Below are 21,635 nucleotides of genomic sequence, written 5' to 3' on the forward strand. Positions count from 1 at the left end.
GTCCAGTAAGTCTTGGTGTTGGTCAGTAAGTTTTGGTGTTGGTCGGAAAGTCATGGTGTTAGTGAGTAAGTCGTGGTTTTGTCCAGTAAGTCATGGTGTTGGTCAGTAAGTCATAGTGTTGGTCCACTAAGTCATAGTTTTGGTCAGTAAGTCATAGTGTGTGTCCAGTAAGTCATGGTGTTGGTCAGTAAGTCATGCTGTTGGTCCACTAAGTCACGGTGTTGGTCCAGTAAGTCATGTTGTTGGTCAGTAAGTCATGGTGTTGGTCCACTAAGTCTTGGTGTTGGTCAGTAAGTCATGGTGTTGGTCCACTAAGTCATGGTGTTGGTCAGTAAGTCATGGTGTTTGTCCAGTAAGTCATGGCGTTTGTCCAGTAAGTCATGGCGTTGGTCCACTAAGTCATGGTGTTGGTCCACTAAGTCATGGTGTTGGTCAGTAAGTCATTGTTTTGGTCCAGTAAGTCATGGTGTTGGTCAGTAAGTCACGGTGTTTATCCAGTAAGTCATGGCGTTGTCCAGTAAGTCATGGCGTTTGTCCAGTAAGTCACTGTGTTTGTCCTGTAAGTCATGGCGTTGGTCTAGTAAGTCATGGTGTTTGTCCAGTAAGTCACGGTGTTTGTCCAGTAAGTCATGGCGTTTGTCCAGTAAGTCACGGTGTTTGTCCAAAGCCAAAACATGTGCTCTAAAAGTGCCAAATATTCTTTTATTTCTGTTGGTTTCATGTAACATTATACAATAAGAGTATCTTTATAAGTGGCTCCAAAAGTGCCAAATATTCTACGAAAATGCTTTACGTTTTGTGGGTTTGAATGGTTTCATATGTGACATTTTGGAGGAATTAAGTGGTCTCAAATGGACCAATTCTTTATATGGACTTATCAGTAGAGGCTCTGGCTCTGGGTGACCATTTCATAATTTCCATTGTTTTGTTTTTTGTGTTTGGTTCATAATCATAATAATACATATGTTATTAATTTATCATAAAGGTCTAAGTCTTTCTAAAGGTTTAAGTCTTACTAACTGTGTAATGACATCCTAGTCAAGGATCTCAGTTATTGGAGGTCACATGAGGTGTTTAAGCTCAAGTAGTTCACCTAAATCTTGTTTTTGTTTTATTTTGCAATAGTTTATGTTAACACATGTTTATATTTGAGTTGAATCTGACTTAATCACTGACATACAATAACAATAGTTATAAACTGTATTGATGTGCATTCTGTTGAAGCACTGACCATGAAACTTATGTTATACTATTACTATGCTTTACAATTATGTTCTCAAACCTTTGTTGCAATACCTCAATTAAATATTCCACATTAATATAATATTAAGGTTATATATAATTTATTTATCTGTAAACCATTGGCATACAACCATGCACAATGAGGACTGGGAGCCTGAATGTACGGTGTAACAGCAACTAAGAAGATAATGTGACACAAATAGCCATTATGAATTTATGATGTACGCACTGAGACAGAAACCCTCCATTCAATATATCACAATATATATTGCAATAGCTCTTAAATTATTGCAATATATCGCCATATAAGAATCAGGGCAATATCCAGCCCTATTGTCCAGTAAGTTATGGCGTTGGTCCAGTAAGTCGTAGTGTTGGTCCAGTACGTCATAGTGTTCGTCCAGTAAGTCACGGTGTTGGTCCAGTAAATCCTAGTGTTTGTCCAGTAAGTCATGGTGTTTGTCCAGTAAGTCATGGTGTTGGATTAGTAAGTCATGATGTTGATCCAGGAAGTCACGGTGTTTCTCCAGTAAGTCATGGTGTTTGTCCAGTATGTCACGGTGTTTGTCCAGTAAGTCACGGTGTTGATCCAGTAAGTCACGGTGTTGATCCAGTAAGTCACGGTGTTGGACCAGAAAGTCACGGTGTTTGTCCAGTAAGTCATGGTTTTGTCCAGTAAATCATGGTGTTTGTCCAGTAAGTCATGGTGTTTGTCCCGTAAGTCACGGTGTTTGTCCAGTAAGTCACGGTGTTTGTCCAGTAAGTCACGGTGTTGGTCCAGTAAGTCACGGTGTTGGACCAGAAAGTCACGGTGTTTGTCCAGAAAGTCATGGTTTTGCCCAGTAAATCATGGTGTTTGTCCAGTATGTCATGGTGTTTGTCCAGTAAGTCATGGTTTTGTCCAGTAAGTCATGGTGTTTGTCCAGTATGTCATGGTGTTTGTCCAGTAGGTCATGGCGTTGGTCCAGTAGATCATGGTGTTTGTCCAGTGTTTGACGATGCTTCACCTAAATTCCTACAGCCTTCTACAATAACCAATCCCCAACGGTCAACCATTCTGATAATACAGGGTAGCTCGGGAAAATTGTATCCCCGGAATTGCTTCATGATTCTAATGAAAACTGTATATAGTTGTAGGGAATATATTACTCCTGAATAACCGGGCATTACGGGATCCATTACACTAAAGAATAATCAGTTTTTCGGAGAGCATCTTTCGTTGAGTAAGGAGATGAAAAACCACGAAGCGTTGATTGGATAATATTGTTGAAGATTCATTTCTTAAGTACATGTACGCCGAATGCCTAAAACTGACAATGTTTGGCAATATTAAATGCTGTCCCTTTTAAGATGATGTCTTATACTGAATGTGCTAAAAGATATTTTCCAGCAGGTGACATTAGTTGCAGAACTGAAAAAAGCTGAAAAATGATGCAGTGCAAAGAAATATTCATTCATTGTTGCGGAACTGGGCTGAGTGTGTTATCGCTGCCTGTTCTCGGAAATGGACAGGCTGACCAAGTTTTGTGTTTTTATTGCAGCTTTAAGACCAGGCTGTGCATACTAGAACTTTATGGCCTTCAATATTATTAAAATTACTACAGAAGTCTATGGAAAACATTTGTTTTGTGGCCTTTTCAGTTGATGTTGGTATTGCCTGAACGATCAGAATGACATGTTACGTCGTATTCAACGAGATCGCTCCACATCATATGTTAACACAGGCATTTAACGCCTTAAAGGTCTTTCACAATGCTGGCCCACATGTGGCACGTGGTAAGCCATAGATTTAAGGTGTAGGCGAGCTCACAATTGTCAATATGAAACACCATCTGCTGCTACTTCGACTGATCGGCAGGTGTTACTCTGCAGCGTAAAGTGAGTGGGGTGTGACGACTTTACTAAATGTGCAAAATTTAATCGAAGTATCGATACACCGCGATTGTCCATGACCAGATCGTATTATTGCTGCACTCTTGCAAGTAGGAAAGTCTTATAGTGCCACTTTAATAGCATAAATTATGTTATTTGGTTGTTTCAGTTATTTGTTTATTTATTTTATATTTCCGATTTTTGTGATTATTTCGAGACTATTTTCGTAATTTCGAGTATTTTCTCTTTATTTTTGGCATATATAAATACCTATTTATTTTCTCGTTATTTCAAGTGTAAATGAAATTGTAGAGTTTTCCCTCGTTACTTTGATTATTTTCCAATTTTGCAATTTTGTATGCAGATACATTTGAAGCAGCGAAAAATACTTCGAAGTTTCGAGTTTTTGAAAGAACGAGAAAATAATCGAAATTCATAAAATATTATTGAAGTAACGAGATATTTCGAAATTTCGAAAACAAATATTACATATAATTTAGATAGCGAGAAATTTCGCTGTAAAAATTATTAATCATGCTATTCAGTTATTCGTGCTTATGAAAGTTTCCATAGACTTACATGTAGCATATAAAGTCTGCTCGTTTCACCTTTATTACATAGCTACATGCATATGTGTTCACAATGTTTGGTCAGAAATTCAGAATAGCTTAGTAGGTAAAGCGTTTGCTCCTATCGCCGAAAGACTGTGTTCGATTCCCATATGAGAACAATGTGTTAAGTCCGTTTGTGGTGTCGCCCCTAACTCATTGGCCAATTTTACAACAACATGTGTTTTATGCACCGATTACATATATTAATTATTCGTGGATCCGCCCTGTTTAAAGCTGTGTTCCGTGAATCCGTGGTTCATATTCCCCGCCGGAATGTAATTAAAAACAATCAGAATTTAGCAATCATTGCAGAATGTCTCTTTGTAAGTGTCAGTTGAAATCACTGATACACGCATTTCATGGTAGTAAATGTAAGTGTTCCAAAACAACATGTGTCAAGTAGATTTCATACTGAGGCTGCAAATGTAAGTGTTCCAAAGCAACATGTGTAAAGTAGATTTCATACTGAGGTTGTAAATGTAAGTGTTCCAAAACAACATGTGTAAAGTAGATTTAATACTTAGGTTGTACATGTAAGTGTTCCAAAGCAACATGTGTAAAGTAGATATAATGCTGAGGTTGTACATGTAAGTGTTCCAAAACAACATATGTAAAGTAGATATAACGCTGAGGTTGTAAATGTAAGTGTTCCAAAGCAACATGTGTAAAGTAGATATAATGCTGAGGTTGTAAATGTAAGTGTTCCAAAACAACATGTGTCAAGTAGATTTAATACTTAGGTTGTAAATGTAAGTGTTCCAAAGCAACATGTGTAAAGTAGATTTCATACTGAGGTTGTAAATGTAAGTGTTCCAAAACAACATGTGTAAAGTAGATTTAATACTTAGGTTGTAAATGTAAGTGTTCCAAAGCAACATGTGTAAAGTAGATATAATGCTGAGGTTGTAAATGTAAGTGTTCCAAAGCAACATGTTTAAAACAGATATAATGCTGAGATATAAGATTTGTATGTAAGTGTTCCAAAGCAACATGTGTAAAGTAGGCGAAAATATCGCAACATGGGTTCATAAATTAAGTGTTCTTACATGGTGCCCATGGTGACGTAGATATAATGCGTCATGAACAATGCTATGACGTCAAAGTTTCTTATAATGACGTTGTAAATGTAAGTGTTCGTGTCTATAATGCTGATTGTAAATGGCGTTCCAAAGCAACATGTGCAAAGGTATAATGCTGAGGTTGTACTATGTTTGAAATGTTTAGATTTGGAGGGCGAAAATGTTCATATTTTTCTTAATTTGACGACTTGACGTCACGTATGATTGCGTTCTAAAGGCGACGGCAGGTAGCTAGCCTATTTGATATTTTTCGTTTGCGACTTCGGTAATAAACATAATATTATATTCGTGCCCATATCGTACTATGTTTACGACACTCGTCCCTAAATATCGGCATATCCCTCGCTCTCGCACAGGAAATGCCAACATTTAGGCACTCGTGTCGTAAACATGGTATGACATGGGCACTCATATAATATCCTCTGTATAATGCTTACATCATTCCAGCATGACAGGTATGTGTAAGTGACAATTTGTGTTAGTCACAAGAAACACCAGAGTGCCTGGATGTGGTATTTGTTATCTGTGGCGTACTGATACAGATGTTATGACAACCTGTCTTGTACTGAAACAGATGTTATGACAATCTGTGTTGTATTGATACAGATGTTATGACAATCTGTGTTGTACTGATACAGATGTTACGATAATCTGTGTTGTACTGATACAGATGTTATGATAACCTGTGTTTTATTGATACAGATGTTATGACTATCTGTGTTGTACTGATACAGATGTTACGATAATCTGTGTTGTACTGATACAGATGTTATGATAACCTGTGTTGTACTGATACAGATGGTATGATAACCTGTGTTGTACTGATACAGATGTTATGGCAATCTGTGTTGTACTGATACAGATGATATGATAACCTGTGTTGTACTGATACAGATGCAATGATCACCTGTGTTGTACTGATACAGATGTTATGATAATCTGTGTTGTACTGATACAGATGTTATGGCAATCTGTGTTGTACTAATACAGATATTATGGCAATCTGTGTTGTACTGATACAGATGTTATGACAATCTGTGTTGTACTCATACAGATGTTATGACAATCTGTGTTGTACTGATATAAATGTTATCAACAGACAACTCCTCAACACTGAATTCTCTGTGGTACAAGAAAGGGCGTAAGGATATTTTTCGTTTCCTTTTTATTGCCTGGGATATTTTGTTTAAGAATTGGCAATTACAGCACTAAACAGCAGCGCAAAGAAAAGTAAACACATGAAGATTTGATTTGATCGAAATATAACAACGTGATCAGAAAGTTACTAAGCTGAAGACAGTGGTCGGGTCAGCAAATGGGTCTAAAACACAACTATGACATCCGTACCAAATATTGAACATTGAGTGAACACTCCCAGCTAGCCACCATCAAACAAGGGCGTATACTTTCTTCTGCTCGGTACCGTATTTCCTACAATTGATTTTATCGGCGGCTGTCGCACGTTGATGACGTGGCATCGATCTGCCGCCATCTGTGTCATCTGACTTTTCAGTACTGTAGAACAGATGCCAATACCTTCGCAGGTAGTGCGGAAATAAGTACTGAACTTTTATCGCTGTAAACCTGATAGATTGGGTTTGTGCTGCAGATGTATCTGTATCAAACCTATGAATTATATCTAGACAATTGTTATAATCTTACCGGTATGAGACACAATAAACTATGAATATGTCCATAACACGTAAATATCATAAACCTTACAACGTGTATGTTCTGAACTAGAAAGTGGAATTAATCGGAGTGTGTTGGCACAAGGAAACAACAGTTACATCGTTGACATTCACGCGTTGGCTTTGAATTGGAATATTTTAATTTCGGTATCCGAAACAGTGGAACCTTGGATGTCCAAAATCACTACTTTTGGACAATTACTGAAGGGGACACAGTAAGATACAGACAGAAACACACATACAGAGACACACAGACACGCACGCACGCACGTACACACATACCATTTCCGAGAAACAGGGTATCGATGTATCTTTGATTTTGTTTGTTTGGTGTTTCTACGCAATTGGGATACGATGACATGTGTCAATCAAGTCAGCGTCCTGACCACCCAATCCCGTTAGTCGCCTCTTACCGCATGCATGGGTTGCTGAAGATCAATTCTGACCCGGCTCATCAGGGGGATGTATCTTTGAAATATGTACAGTGCACGCTGGTTATAATGCCCCTAGTTATCATGCCCCTGGTTATAATGCCCCTGGTTATAATGCCATCCTGGACATAATGCCATGTTTTTGCCAGAGCTGATTTCCTGCCTATATAATACCCTGGTTACAATGCCAAACTGGATATAATGCCATTTGCCAGTGTGTGTTTTTTAACAAAAAGTGATTTTTCCCTGGTTATAATGCCAATTACACTGGCTGCATGTAGTACACATACCTTAATTGGTTAATTGACATGTTCAAATTAATTGACTAAACTTAATAATACTTTAAGAAATTATGTGATCCCAGATGTGATGACACATGTAGCAATACTCTTCCTGCCACCTACAAGTCACCTGCAGCCCCAAGATGCTTGGATTATCCAGTCATTCAAGGTTCAGTACAGGAGTGAGTGAGTGAGTGAGTTAAAATTTTAAGTCACATCGGCAGTATTTCAGCCATTTCGTGACTAAGAAAGTTGTACATATATAAATGAATAAAAAGAAGGTTAGCGAATATACTTACCTGTCTGCTAAGGACAGTAAAACAACTAGATTATCACAGAAATACATTTAAAACTAGTAATTAAATCTAAAATACTTTAACTAGAAATGACAAGACAATATAAAAACGGGCTGTAGATCGCCAACAACTGAAGGTAGATCACCATACTAGGGACCATGGGGACTTACAGTACATTGCTTCCTGAGCTGGATTTACATCATCCCTTCAGCTATTGGCAATTTTAGATAATCCAGCCATAAATTAAAATAACATATATCCTACGATTAAAACTAGTTGTAAGTTTAAATTAACTTTGAACTATTTTGGGACTTACGTACCCTCTCAGTCAGTACAGGAGACATCAGCTCTGTCACCTTGTTGATTGCACAGGTCTCTAACTGTCCTACCTGGTTATAATGCCACCCTGGATATAATGCCATATTTTCTCCTGGACAAACGGTGGCATTATAACCAGGGTATACTGTATTTCAGAGTTCAGTATTCACCTCAAGCTCGCGGTACTCAATTATTAGGCGCAACCGCTGGACTCAGAAGCCAGTTGTTTTTTTAGGCGCTTTGGGAGCTATTCCACCGTTCTTCCAAATTCACGGATTCCGGGGTGAATGTGTGACCTGACCTTGACTGTTGCGATCGGCTGGTCAGACTCCGTGACTCAACTTATTTCTACTTATATACTTGCGGGCGGTGGGGTAGCCTAGTGGTTAAAGCGTTCGATCGTCACGCAGAAGAGCCGGGTTCGATTCCCCAAATGGGTACAATATGTGAAGCCTATTCTGGGTCGCTCACCGTGATATTGCTGGAATATTGTTAAAAGCGGTGTAAAACTAAACTGACGCACGCACGAACGAACGCACGCACGCACGCACGCACGCACGCACGCACGCACGCACGCACTCACTCACTGACTGACTGTTAGTCTCTGTCATTGGTTTCCCTGGCCTGGTCAAGACTCGATACTTTACATACAACTCATTCTCTCACTTTACTTGCTCCCCGACCGCGTCATACCAAAAGACGTTAAAATATGGTACTTGTTGGTCCCTGCCTGGCGCTCGGCATTAATGGGTACAACAAGGACTGGTCGGCTCGGAGTCAGTATAATGTGTCTGTGTGCGGTATTCATGCTTCACTGCGGCATGGTATGTCAGTGGGCTAGCACTATAAAACCAGCTTAAGTCAGGTTTAGTACAAGCAGCCGCACATACACATACACACGCATGCACGTGGTCATATGAGCGAAATATTCTCAAGCACGACGTTACACCAAATTTCATCTCACCTCACTTTACTTGCACCTCTATATCACAGAAAAGACAACAACAACATATTCATGTGTTAGAATTATTCTATTGTTTATCACATTTTCAAAGATTCAATAAACAAGTGACACACTACAAAAACACGAAAAGAATAATTGTCTCATGGTAATCTAGCCACCGACTGCTGTCTATATTCTTCAGATATGTGTGATTACACCCGTCCCTGCATCAGTGTGTTCATCTCGTAGAGACATCATGTGATGTTGCACACGCGTTTAGAATTCTGTGAAAACAAACACATTCTGACAAGTCTTTAAAATGGTTCGATCACGCGGTCACGTTGTTAATAATTGAGTGGCTAGTTACTGCTGGTGAATACAAGCCTCGGGGGCTCTCTACGTTGAGGCTTTGATATTGCGAAAGCAGTGACAATTACAAGAGACGTTTCAATGGTTTTAAAAAATATAAACAAAAGAAAAACAACAACTGATTTCTACGTAGATGCTTTGATATTGCGAAAGCAATGCCTCCTTACAAGAGTCTTTTCAATGGCTTTAAACAATAAAAAAACAAAAAAACAACCCAACTGATTTCTACGTAAATGCTTTGATATTACGAAAGCAATGCCTCCTTACAAGAGACTTTTCAATGGCTTTAAACAATAAAAAAACAAAAAAACAACCCAACTGATTTCTACGTAGATGCTATGATATTACGAAAGCAATGACTCCTTACAAGAGACTTTTCAATGGCTTTAAGAAATAAACATAAAACAAACAAAACTTAACTGATCGGGAAATCAGCTGTGACATAGACAACTAAGGATTGCCATTACTCCATGGCATACCAAACGCATGATATGCAATGTACATATGTCAATAGCATTATCTCTCCTTGACTTAATACTAGCTGGTGTTGTAATTATGATATGCGACCCAGACACGTGTGCTGCCATTTAGACATTCATCACTGTACACAAAACACATTAATGAGGAACACAATGCAGGATCATATAAAAACAGTTGTGATTCATTCATAACGTTCAAATCGGGAACATATTTAAGTTCGCGGTGACGGAAACTGCCGATGACTTCTGATTGTCAAAGTTGTTTGCCGGGCTCTAGGCAACCATCACCTTCACGAATTCTGAAACACAATAGTAACACGTTTGTAACAAGATTCCTGAATTTGTACTTTCATAATGGCAGATCAGTTTCATTTCACAGGGTTGCATATCCCTAGGGAGTTGAGATAGAACCTCGAATGCGCTATGATCCACTGACCAGCATAATGATGGTGGTAATTCGTTGAACATTAATCATCATCACCATCATCATCGTCATCAACAACATCATCATCACCATCATCATCGTCGTCATCATCAACAACATCAACAACATCATCATCGTCATCATTATCATCACCATCATCATTATCATCATCATCATCGTCGTCGTCGTCGTAGTCATCGTCAACAACAACAACAGCATTATCATCATCACCACCACCACCACCATCACCATCATCAACATCATCACAACATCATCATCATCATCGTCGTCATTATCATCGTCGTCGTCGTCATCGTCGTCATCATCATCAACAACATCATCATCATCATCATCATCCTTATCATCATCACCACCATCATCGTCGTCGTCATCATCATCATCAACAACAACATCATCACCATCATCATCGTCGTCGTCATCATCACCATCAACAAGAACATCATCATCATCATCATCATAAAACAAGGTTTCAAGGCCATTATATCCACCTTCATAATTAACCTTCCCGTCATTGTTGAGGTCGACCACCTGCATCATGGTGTCCACCTCGGCGTTAGAGAGAGGTTCCCCGCGGACTTTGATGACGTCCCTCAACTCGTTGGGGCTGATGAAGCCGTCGCCGTTCAAGTCGTACTTTTTGAAGTCGGCTTTGATGTCTTCAGAACGTTTAGCGTTGTTAACTTTTTTGAGCATCATTTGCTGAAATTCCTGGAAGTCCATTGTCTTGCTTCCTGAAGGAAATGTGGTCATTACAATTTCAGCAACCTTTTATGTTGTTGTTTTTCTTTCATGCTAGAGATACCGAAGGGTTAGGGTAACGGTAAATTCTGTATTGTTTGATAGGGTGCCGGTGGTGACTCTTTTTACACAGCGAACTTAGTGCTACACAATGATTTAACTCACATATATTAACATAGGTTTACGACTGTCGCCATGTGACAGTGTTGCGAGAGATTTGCGTGATCAACGCATCCATTTGATTTTATTTTGAAAGGTATGAAACAAGAAAATACATGTATGACTTAACAAATAATTCCAAAACCACCTCTGAATAATACAATCGACCTTGGAAACTATGGGTGGGGATGTGTACTACGAGTTAGACAATCAAAATGACTTATCTGATGGCATATTTATCGATTATAAAGTTATCAATTATCTTTAAAAGTTAAAAACTATTAGTGATACTTTAATACGAAACTGCTAAACGAAAGGCGGTTGACATATTCGTATGTCAAGAGCTAGTTGCGGCGGAGTGAGTACGATTTTACGTCGCTTCTAGCAATATCACGGCGGAGGGCACTAGAAACAGGCTCCACACACCTCGCCAATGTTTGGTAGAGAGGGAACGCTCTAATCACGGGTTACCCCAACGCCCAAGGCTATGAATTCGTACTTCTGTTTACATGAATAGGTATTCTATCTTCCTTTTTAGAAAAATAAATAAATGAATTATAAGAGTATCAAAAGAGTAGTTGCTGGATATGTATGTATCGGGGCTATGCGTATTTCAGATGGTGACTTTTAACACGGATAAACACAAATGATGATAACAAAAACTCGGTCTTGGTGCAAAAACGTATTTAAGAAATCATTACGCTTTGAATAAGTGCACATATATGTATGCGTATGATTGTGTAGTAATTGTAGTAATTTTAAGGTCTTTCAGGGCAGTTGTAAACATATCTACAAATAGCTACCATAAAGAGAACTGTATTTTGGAAAGCTTGGAAGCGGTGATCATGAATCTGAGTCGACCAAGTTACATAATTACAATACAAGGGTGCGCAGAAAAAGATACATGGCTGTTTAACTATGGCGAGGTTTTTAAGCATACGTAAAATATGAAAACATTCCCATGTTCTTTAGAACGAATAGTTTGAGTGAGTGAGTATGGTTTTACGTCGCTTTTTAGCAATATTCCAGCAATATCACGGCGTGGGACACCAGAAATGGGCTTCACACATTGTACTCATGTGGGGAATCGAACCCGGGTCTTCGGCGTAACGAGCGAACGCTTTAACCACAAGCCTACCCCACCGCCTACGAATAGTTGGACATGACAACACTTGTACGTCGTCAATGTATGCTTACTGCAAATAGCTGCAAAACTGCTGACACAGCGTTGAGCAATATTCACTCACACTGTCAATGCATGGATTATTACAGATAAACTCTCTTGTCAATGGGAGTTGTGTTTAACGCCACGTGTAAGGGACCGTTCACAACTTGTGGCTGGGGTGGGGTGAGGGATGTGTGTGATGATGATGATTTTAAAGGGGGCACCCACTTTGTTCTGGGGAGGTAGGGGGGTCAGCAATGTTGCTCATAAAAATATTTTAAATATATTATTAAAAATTATGGGAAGAGGGAGGGGCATTGAATTTATACATAACATGCAGGGGGGTCACTTACCTTGTTCATAAATTGTAGTGGGGAGGGGGCATTCACATTGTACATGCTCTGCCCGACAATGGGTGAGTGAATATGGTTTTACGCCGCTTTTAGCAATACCCTTTGGGGAATCGAACCCGGGTCTTTGGCGTGACGAGCGAACGTTTTTACCACTAGGCTACTCCACCGCCCCATGCCCGACAATAAACATATATGACTAGGTTAGTTTGTATCTAAACGTTTGGCACGATCTAATATATCATGAACATATTTGAAGAATTATATGTTATTCCATTGCCACCAATGTACGATTTGTCCATTCGAAATTCGAATAAGTGTGATATTATTGTCTTCATTACATATAACTGTCTCGTCTTAACTGAGCGTTCGTCACTTAAGATCTTGTCAAATCGAAAACTCTACCAAGCAATTGATTCAATAAACGAAGGGCCGTGTAATGTTGCATGTATTCAGAAATGTCACAATCAGAAGCTAACAATTGGTTTACGTCATAACTGATGTTTGGTTTAACGCTAACTTGTGCTTCTAATATATCATGATGTGTTTGGAAAGCCTAAAGTAGGGTCTCAGGTTTTACCATTCTGGAAAGAAACTCACGTCCCCTTTTTACTGGTATATACGCAGTGTTTAAATCAGCTATTACCACACTATAATTATATACTCAATCATGAATTAGTCATCCATATGTGTCATCTCGCGACCTAGTGACGTCAACACTGATCCAAACTCACTCACTCTCTCACTCACTCGCTCGCTCACTCACCGTCTCCTCCACATGCTCCCGGGTCATCTCGCGACCTAGTGACGTTAACACTGATCCAAACTCACTCACTCGCTCGCTCACTCACCGTCTCCTCCACATGCTCCCGGGTCATCTCGCGACCTAGTGACGTTAACACTGATCCAAACTCACTCACTCGCTCGCTCACTCACCGTCTCCTCCACATGCTCCCGGGTCATCTCGCGACCTAGTGACGTCAACACTGATCCAAACTCACTCACTCTCTCACTCGTTCGCTCACTCACCGTCTCCTCCACATGCTCCCGGGTCATCTCGCGACCTAGTGACGTTAACACTGATCCAAACTCACTCACTCTCTCACTCGTTCGCTCACTCACCGTCTCCTCCACATGCTCCCGGTCATCTCGCGACCTAGTGACGTTAACACTGATCCAAACTCACTCACTCACTCGCAGACTCACCGTCTTTGTAAAATTGGTTGAGGATCTCTTCCACCTCCTCCTGTCTCATCTTGCGACCTAGTAACGTCAACATTGATCCAAACACACACACTCACTCACTCGCTCAGACTCACCGTCTTTGTGAAACTGGTTGATGATCTCCTCCACCTGCTCCCGGGTCATCTCGTGAGTTAGTGACGTCAACACTGATCCAAACTCACTCACTCACCGTCTTAATCAAACTGGCTTATGATCTCCTCCAGGGTCATCTCGCGACTAGTGACGTCAAAACTGATCCAAACTAACTCACTCACTCACCGTCTTTGTCAATCTGGCTGAGGATCTCTTCCACCTCCTCCTATCTCATCTCGCGACCTTGTAACGTCAACATTGATCCAAACTCACTCACTCACCGTCTTTGTCAAACTGGTTGATGATTTCCTCCACCTGCTCCCGTGTCATGTCGTGACCAAGTGACGACAACGCTGACCCCAACTCGGACACAGTAATTTTGCCGCCCCCATCTCTGTCAAACTTTCTAAATAGCTTCCTCAACTCTGAAAATAACAGAGTCTTTGGGTTACAAATAATATCATTTATAGATCAAAATGCGTCTTACCTGAGGACCTGAGGACAGTCGGTCACAGTGACGTTGCGTTGTCGTAATGCATTTACATAAAATACGAGACGTCGTAATACATTTACATAAGATACGAGACGTCGTAATACATTTACAAGAAATACAAGACGTCAAAATGGCCGACACGCGTACGATAGACGTGGCGGAAGTGATATCCAAAGTTGCTCATGAACCTCAGGTGACGTAAGTGTTTGTTTTCATTTATCAACTGATCATTCACTGAATGCTGAAAAGGACATTCAAAAAGATTCTAAGATAAATATAGTGCTGTAGACTTTTACATGTCAGTTAAAAAACTGATCGAATCTCAATTTAGAATGTGCGTATCTTCGTTTCGTTGATTAGGGTCGGTCGATTTTGAAGGAGAGCGAGCATGGTTTTACACCGCATTTAGCAATATTCCAGCAATATCACGGCGGGGGACACCAGAAATGGGCTTCACACATCGGTCTTGAAGGAGTATTCTGCTCACAATCAAACGGTCTGATTTATTTCCATTTATGCTAAAACGTTACGTTCATGATTGAAGACGTTAAGTCGATGATTTTGTCGCTCTAAATAGAGATTATTTTATTATAGACCTTAACACACACTGTCAACCACCACCACAACCCCCCACCCTCACCCCCACCACCCCTCATTTTTCAAAAATCTGATCTTTTAGTAAGTTAAGAATATTGTTTACCTTCAATCTGCGACTCCGCCAGTTGGTCCTCCTAAAAAATAACAAAATAAATTATTAACATCATCGTTGTTCATGCAGTATAAGAAGTAGACTATAATATCATTAAAAGGAAATTATGTAAATATGTATTTTGGACTGCGTTAAAAATACATGAGTCTGTCAGGGTGAGATACAAAAATGACAACAGTTTGTAAACATGGCATAATTCCTCCTAATGTAGATAATGACACACTTTGATCCAGGCAATCAATACAACTAGGCGTCGTTACTGCGGAATTGTTGACCGTTCCACCTGTCCAGACCTGCCCACATCCAATCAGCTGTAATGGTGCCATGCCTACTACTGTATCCGTTTAATACTATGGTTAGGAGGGTCGTCGCACAGTATGGAATGACACATATGCATCGCACATTCAAATATATATTTCAAATAATATATTTTATTCAGGAACATCTTTGTAATGATGCATTCATGGTGATTAGCGAGTCTGATTATTGTGAATGTATAAGTTGTTTAATTGATGAAATGGGTAATCGAAGAACAATCAATCACCACAATTACGATTGTTCAATGATACAAGTTTTCCGAATCATCCTAGGCGACTCTCGCGATTACACAAGTCGTTAATTCACGACACTCTTTCATCGACAGTAATATCGAATACACAGTATTTTCAAAGAAAGTACATGATGTATATGGAGATAAAGACAATATACTCCAATCAATACAGGAATTTCGATTTATTTCAATATGGACCGCACCGCCATCTTGCACACGAGTTACCTTGCATCCCGAGTTGTATTACACATGCTATCTGTGATGGGTTTATAGATGATTATAAGAAAATTGTTATCATCAGCCTACTTGCTCAATATCAAGATCCCTAGCACTAGTATTTACATAATACTGATATTAGTTCAATATTGTGAAATCCACGTAGCTATTGATGTTCTTGTCGATGTTATTTAACTAAAAATCAATGATCGGGAAATCAAAATCTATTTAGATTGTAAACAGGTATAAATCATCGTCAAAATTTTATTAACTGTAATTCCACCCATCATTATTTGCATAACATACTGGATAAAACAGTTTTTTTAATATATAGAAAATATTTACTCACCATATCGTATAATCAAATTACTGGAAGAGCGAATTTATGGTGTATCGAAAGCTTGCTGAAGGAGGTCTCGTAGATTCTCGGATGACAACGAGACTGCAATCTGCTGCTACATCTCAGTAATCAATATGGCCGACTACCCCGGGTACGGGACATCAGTGCGTGAGCCGTTAACATCAATAATAATACATAGGCTGGATATTATCGATCTCGTAGCAATGTCAGCTGCAGGTGTTGGGAGGGAAACTCGAATGGAGGTGGATCGGGAGGGTATACAGCACCTGTGGCTTTGGAACATAGACGGTTTAAGATCGTTGTAGTTGATGATGCTACTGGAGATTGTGTCTGTCTGATGGTCGGAGGGCGATGAATGTGGTGGTTGATGATGCTATTAGAGCTTGTGTCTGTATGTTGGAAGGATTGCAACGAATGTCGTGGTTGATGCTTCTACTACTAGAGATTGTGTCTGTCTGATGGTAGAGGGGCGATGAATGTCGTGGTTGATGCTGCAACTAGAGATTATGTTTGATGGTTGGTAGGAGGGTAATGAATAGCGTGGTTGATGCTGCTACTACAGCTTGTGTTTCTCTGGTGGTAGGAGGGCAATGGATGTCGTAGTTGATGCTGCAACAAGAGTTCGTGTCTGTCTGAGAGTAAGGCGAACTGTTGCCGGTTGAGAAGAGCGAATGGCTCGCAAACATCGTTCCAGTACGTCACACGGGTATTCAACCGGTGCTACTGTTTTAGCATTCAAGCCATTGCCTTCTTGTGATACCAATTCGGTTGATGATACCAATTCGGTTGATGAAGTCAGTACGAGCATTGTCCTTCTGGAGTGTGGCACCAAGTCAAAAGACAATCAAAGCAAGGGGAACCAGTCATTGAGGAATCTCTTCCCTACAGCGAACCCCTGTCAGATTTCCACTGACATGATAAAGTGGTGTTCTGTTTATCAAACCAGCACTGCCCCACCACAAAGCCTGTCCCTGACTGGGTCATCTTGAAACCGTTCTCCTCCACGGAATGCCAGGAAACAAATCATTGCGACCACTGCTGCCTCGATGAGCCTGACAGGAAAGCATGTAGTCCCGTGATGTACCGATGCAGATGGTCTTTAGAGTTGATACCAGCAGCTCTGAGGCGGTTCTTTATTGTCTGTATACCGACATTTGTATGAGTGGCTGCCCTCATATGACGTCGCAGTGTCCTGATGTCCTGAATATCTGAGGTAAAGCTGCAGAACGACACAACAGCATAACGGTCCTCAGATCTGGAAGTTGAACTTGGTCTGCCAGAACGAAGCCGATCCTTGAATTCTCGAAGTCTGGAACCTGTGCCACAGACTATAGTACCACTCGGAGCCGTTTCTCTGATGGCCATGCCACCTAGTAGGTTTATGGTCGTCTGGCTCATTGTAATTAACCCAATACAATAACAGGATTGTATTTGGGTGATGTTCCCTCTTTACCCTTACACCTGGCCGGACAGTTGCCTGTTCGAAGGAACAATTCCCAAACAAAAGGTTTTGTCCAGTCAAAAGTCATATTCCATGTTAAGGCATACGATGGCGAGCGTTGGGTATGTTTTCCTACATCAGAAAATTGTGTTTGCTTTTGAAATGGGGATATATTAATGTAACAGGGTACAACATGTGTGTGAACGGACACTTGTTTGAATAAGTGTACATGTCCAGATATGGTGCTGACAAACGTAGAAGCTGGCGCGCCCAAGGGAGACAACTGCGCGAAGCGAAGTAAAGCTCATCAACGTGCGAGCGTGGATGCAAGTATGTATGTATATTATTATTATTATTATAGGATATTTATATAGCGCACATATCCACGCACTAGTGCATGCTCAAGGCGCTGGTATTTTTTCCCTCGATCATTGGATGTCAATCTCAACGGCACATCGCATTACCAATCTCAACTCCCTGGGGAGTATACAAATCTTGCAGCCACTGGGCGCACCGAGGCTTTCTCATCCTAACGAGGTATACATTCATATATCTACGCACAGACGGATATCAACAGCGATCTGTGATCCCGGATAAATTTGGGTCTTCAGCAGTCCATGCTTGTCGATGGAGGCGACTGACGGGATCGGATGGTCTGATTCGCTGACTTGTTTGATGTGTGTCATCGTATCCCAGTTGTGTAGACTGGTGTTCATGATATCAATCACTGGATACAGTTCCTCCTTTGTGTTCATTCCTGCAAGTTCAAATAATTTGCTGCAAGGACGTTTCACTATGCGTCTCCCTGACATGTCGTTTTTAAAGCTCATCTCAATACCTATCTCTTTGGGAGATGGGGCGGCGGGTAGCCTAGTGGTTCGCTCGTCACACCGAAAATCCGGGTTCGATTCCCCAAATGGGCACAATGTGTGAAGCCCATTTCTGGTGTCCCCCACCGTGATATGCTGGAATACTGCTAAAAGCGGCGTAAAACCCAACTCACTCACTAACTCTTTGGGAGATATTAAAATTGACTTGGATTGTTGTATGCGCTTAGAGCGTGCCCATGAGGTGTGGAGATCAGTTTATACAAATACCCTGATTATTGTCATCAACACACAAGAAATAAGTATGCCAGAGTATAGAGCGCGATGGATCTCGTGTTTAATCGATGCAAAGTTTTTAACAAATGTCGCCATTGTTTATCTTTTGAAATAAACACCAAGAAATCAATAATATAACAGATGATTGTTAGAATCAGGCGAGCCATGACGTGGTTTAACATTGTATCGATCTGTGTACCAGCAGCTCTGTGCACAGGGCTGCCATTCCCAAGTTGCTTTGTTGACAAGTAGCTTCTTCGTCAAGGACACGCGCCGTGATCCCAGGAGAGAGTAACTGAATCTGTTGTAGCTGGAGGTTCTGTTGAACTCACGCCCACCTCGTAGATGATTTAAGGAGACAGGTGTACTTACTGTCTCAGTCATTGTATATGCAATAACGTCAGTTTTTAATACTTGCCCCTAATTGCGACAAAGAAACAATTAGCTTTAGTCAAAGAGGAATAGTAACCCGTGGGTCCAGTAACCCGGGCTTGTTTCAGCTGCAACCAACGGGATCTGGTGCCCGATCCACAAAACGTTCGTAGCACTACACCATTCTTACGTCTGTGATAAACTACTGCCAGTAGATAGTTACGACAGGTCGTAACTTTACGAACGCTTTGTGGATCGGGACCCTGTGGTCTTTGTTCCTCTCGGCTTCCCAAATACGTAGCTTTAATTGATGTACGCGATATCAATCACTGAACTATCCGGTCCAGACATGACATCCTATGTTTCAGCCACCACAATCCACTGGTTATCAAACTTTCATAAAAGCCCTGAAAAGATGTTGAGGAGTTACCTCCCTTTGACTGAGTGGCCATGTTTCGTTGGCTCTTCACTGTGGCTACCACCATAACCAACATCAGTATTCCTTGTTTTCTAAGTGTTGTGCGACTTTTAACGTGGCATACAAGTTGTTGTTTATGACGCAAACACCACTTACGCCATAAATTTACTTAACAATTCAAAAGAAATGCCTTTAATAATAAACATGAATCATTAATAACGAATCATATGATCGGAAAACTTGACAATTCTGGTGAATTAATTTTTAAAAAACATCTAACAATTACAGTGCTGTCACAAATCAGAGGAGACCTCTACAATTGAGGTTACCAAAGACCATTTAGAGAGTGGCTCGGGAAATTGGTCCAGTGTCTGAATCATTCTTACACTAGCGTTTTACAATATATACTGAACCACAAAAGAAACGCCGCCTTTCAAAACCAAATGCAAAATTTTGTTCATACAAGGTGGAGAACTGTTTCCCAATGATTGTATTGTTCAAAGAGACTCGTGGGGTGGTCCAGGCATCATGGTGTGGGGTGCAATCGGTCAGAACCAGTTAGCTGACACCGTGGTGTTCCAGAATCTCGGTCCAGGATGAGGAAATGACGTGACAGCTGCTCGCTATATTGACCAAGTCATAAGACCCCACGTTGTACCACATTTTGGACGTCACAGAAATCACATCTTCCAGCAAGACAACGCTCGTGTCCACACTGCCAGAGCAACATTGGGCTTCCTGAGACAACATGGCATCCAAACCCTACCATAGCCTGCACTCAGTCCAGATTGAAGTCCAATAGAATACCTTTGGGACGAGATTCAAAGAAGACTGAATAACCTCTAACCAAGGCTGACAACTGTGTGAGGTGAGGTGAGGTGAAATGAGTTTAACGTAGTGCTGGAAAATAATTCGCTCATATGACGACGTGCATACGTGTGTATGTGTATGTGCGGCTGCTTGTACTAGCCAAGACTTAAGCTGGTTTTAAAGTGCTAGCCCACTGAGATACCATGCCGCAGTGAGGTGAGGTGAAATTGGGTTTAACGTCGTGCTGGAGCATATTTCGCTTATATGACGACGTGCATGCGTGTGTATGTGTATGTGCAGCTACTTGTACTAGCCCAGACTTAAGCTGGTTTTGTAGTGCTAGCCCACTGAGATACCATGCCGCAGTGAAGCATGAATACCCCACTCAGACACATTATACTGACTCCGAGCCGACCAGTCCTTGTTGTACCCATTAATGCCGAGCGCCAGGCAGGGACCAACAAGTACCATATTTTAACGTATTTTGGTATGACGTGGTTGGGGATCGAACCCGCGACCTTCCGCTCCCCGGGCGGACGCTCTAACCACTACACCACGGAGGCGGTGCGCCGACAACTGCGGCTGGACTCGATCAGGCATTTCGCGGAGTATGGACCCAAGTGCCTATGGCCTTCACCCGGCTAATTCATGCCATATACAGACGACGCAACGATTTGATCGATGCCCATACACAAAACTGACTTTTGGATATCTTAATGGTAGCATTTCTGGTGATGTTGTTTGTGTGAACTCCCCGAAAATGTGTTAACCATAATTGTCAAGTTTGAAGTCAATCCTCCGTTTTGATTGTTAGAGTGAATTAACGTGTGTGCTTTAAGAGACCTCTATCGGTGCGACATTTCTTTTGTGGTTCAGTATATTTCAATAACATGTTACATCTCAAATGAAAAAAAAAACAGGTCACATTTGGCCACTTCCTAAATGGACTCAATCAGTTCATTTCCAGTATATTAAAGATATTAAATTACACCAGATATGCTGATGGCAGAACACATTTTCTGTTTGTGTTCAAAAACCTTGTTTGGTTGCATACTTTAGAATATAGCCGTCCCTGAACAGACCATCACTGGATTACAACATTCTACTCCAGTTTTGATAGGGATATACGTCTTTTCTTCACCATCGTATTTCTCAAATCAAGTGTTTTGTGTGTGTATACATGCAGAACACAGGTGTATTTACAGTTATTAAACATGTTAAATTTGTATTAACATTTCCGCATTTTTAGTTCATATTATATATACTCCCAATGCCGACAAAGCTACAAAAATATCCTGCAAAGGTTATACATCAAGGTTATCATGCAAAAATAGTTCTACATATTTGGGTTTTTTAATCTTTCAAAACCTGACCTT

General features: G+C 40.7%; 1 protein-coding gene across 1 annotated transcript; it reads right to left on the reverse strand.

Annotated features, from left to right (window-relative positions):
• Positions 1-8,836: 8,836 nt before the first annotated feature.
• Positions 8,837-16,236, reverse strand: LOC124289830 (calmodulin-like). Its single transcript, XM_046726508.1, has 5 exons — positions 16,104-16,236; positions 14,980-15,010; positions 14,068-14,211; positions 10,546-10,788; positions 8,837-9,911 (listed from the first exon to the last, which is right to left on the reverse strand). Exons 1-5 carry the CDS (start codon positions 16,104-16,106, stop codon positions 9,886-9,888), a joined length of 447 nt encoding a protein of 148 aa, XP_046582464.1. The 5' UTR covers positions 16,107-16,236; the 3' UTR covers positions 8,837-9,885.
• Between the last annotated feature and the right edge of the window lie 5,399 nt (positions 16,237-21,635).

This window comes from Haliotis rubra, unplaced genomic scaffold (genome assembly GCF_003918875.1).
Source record: "Haliotis rubra isolate DU_JTF1 unplaced genomic scaffold, ASM391887v1 Scf45, whole genome shotgun sequence".
Classification (NCBI taxonomy): domain Eukaryota; kingdom Metazoa; phylum Mollusca; class Gastropoda; order Lepetellida; family Haliotidae; genus Haliotis; species Haliotis rubra.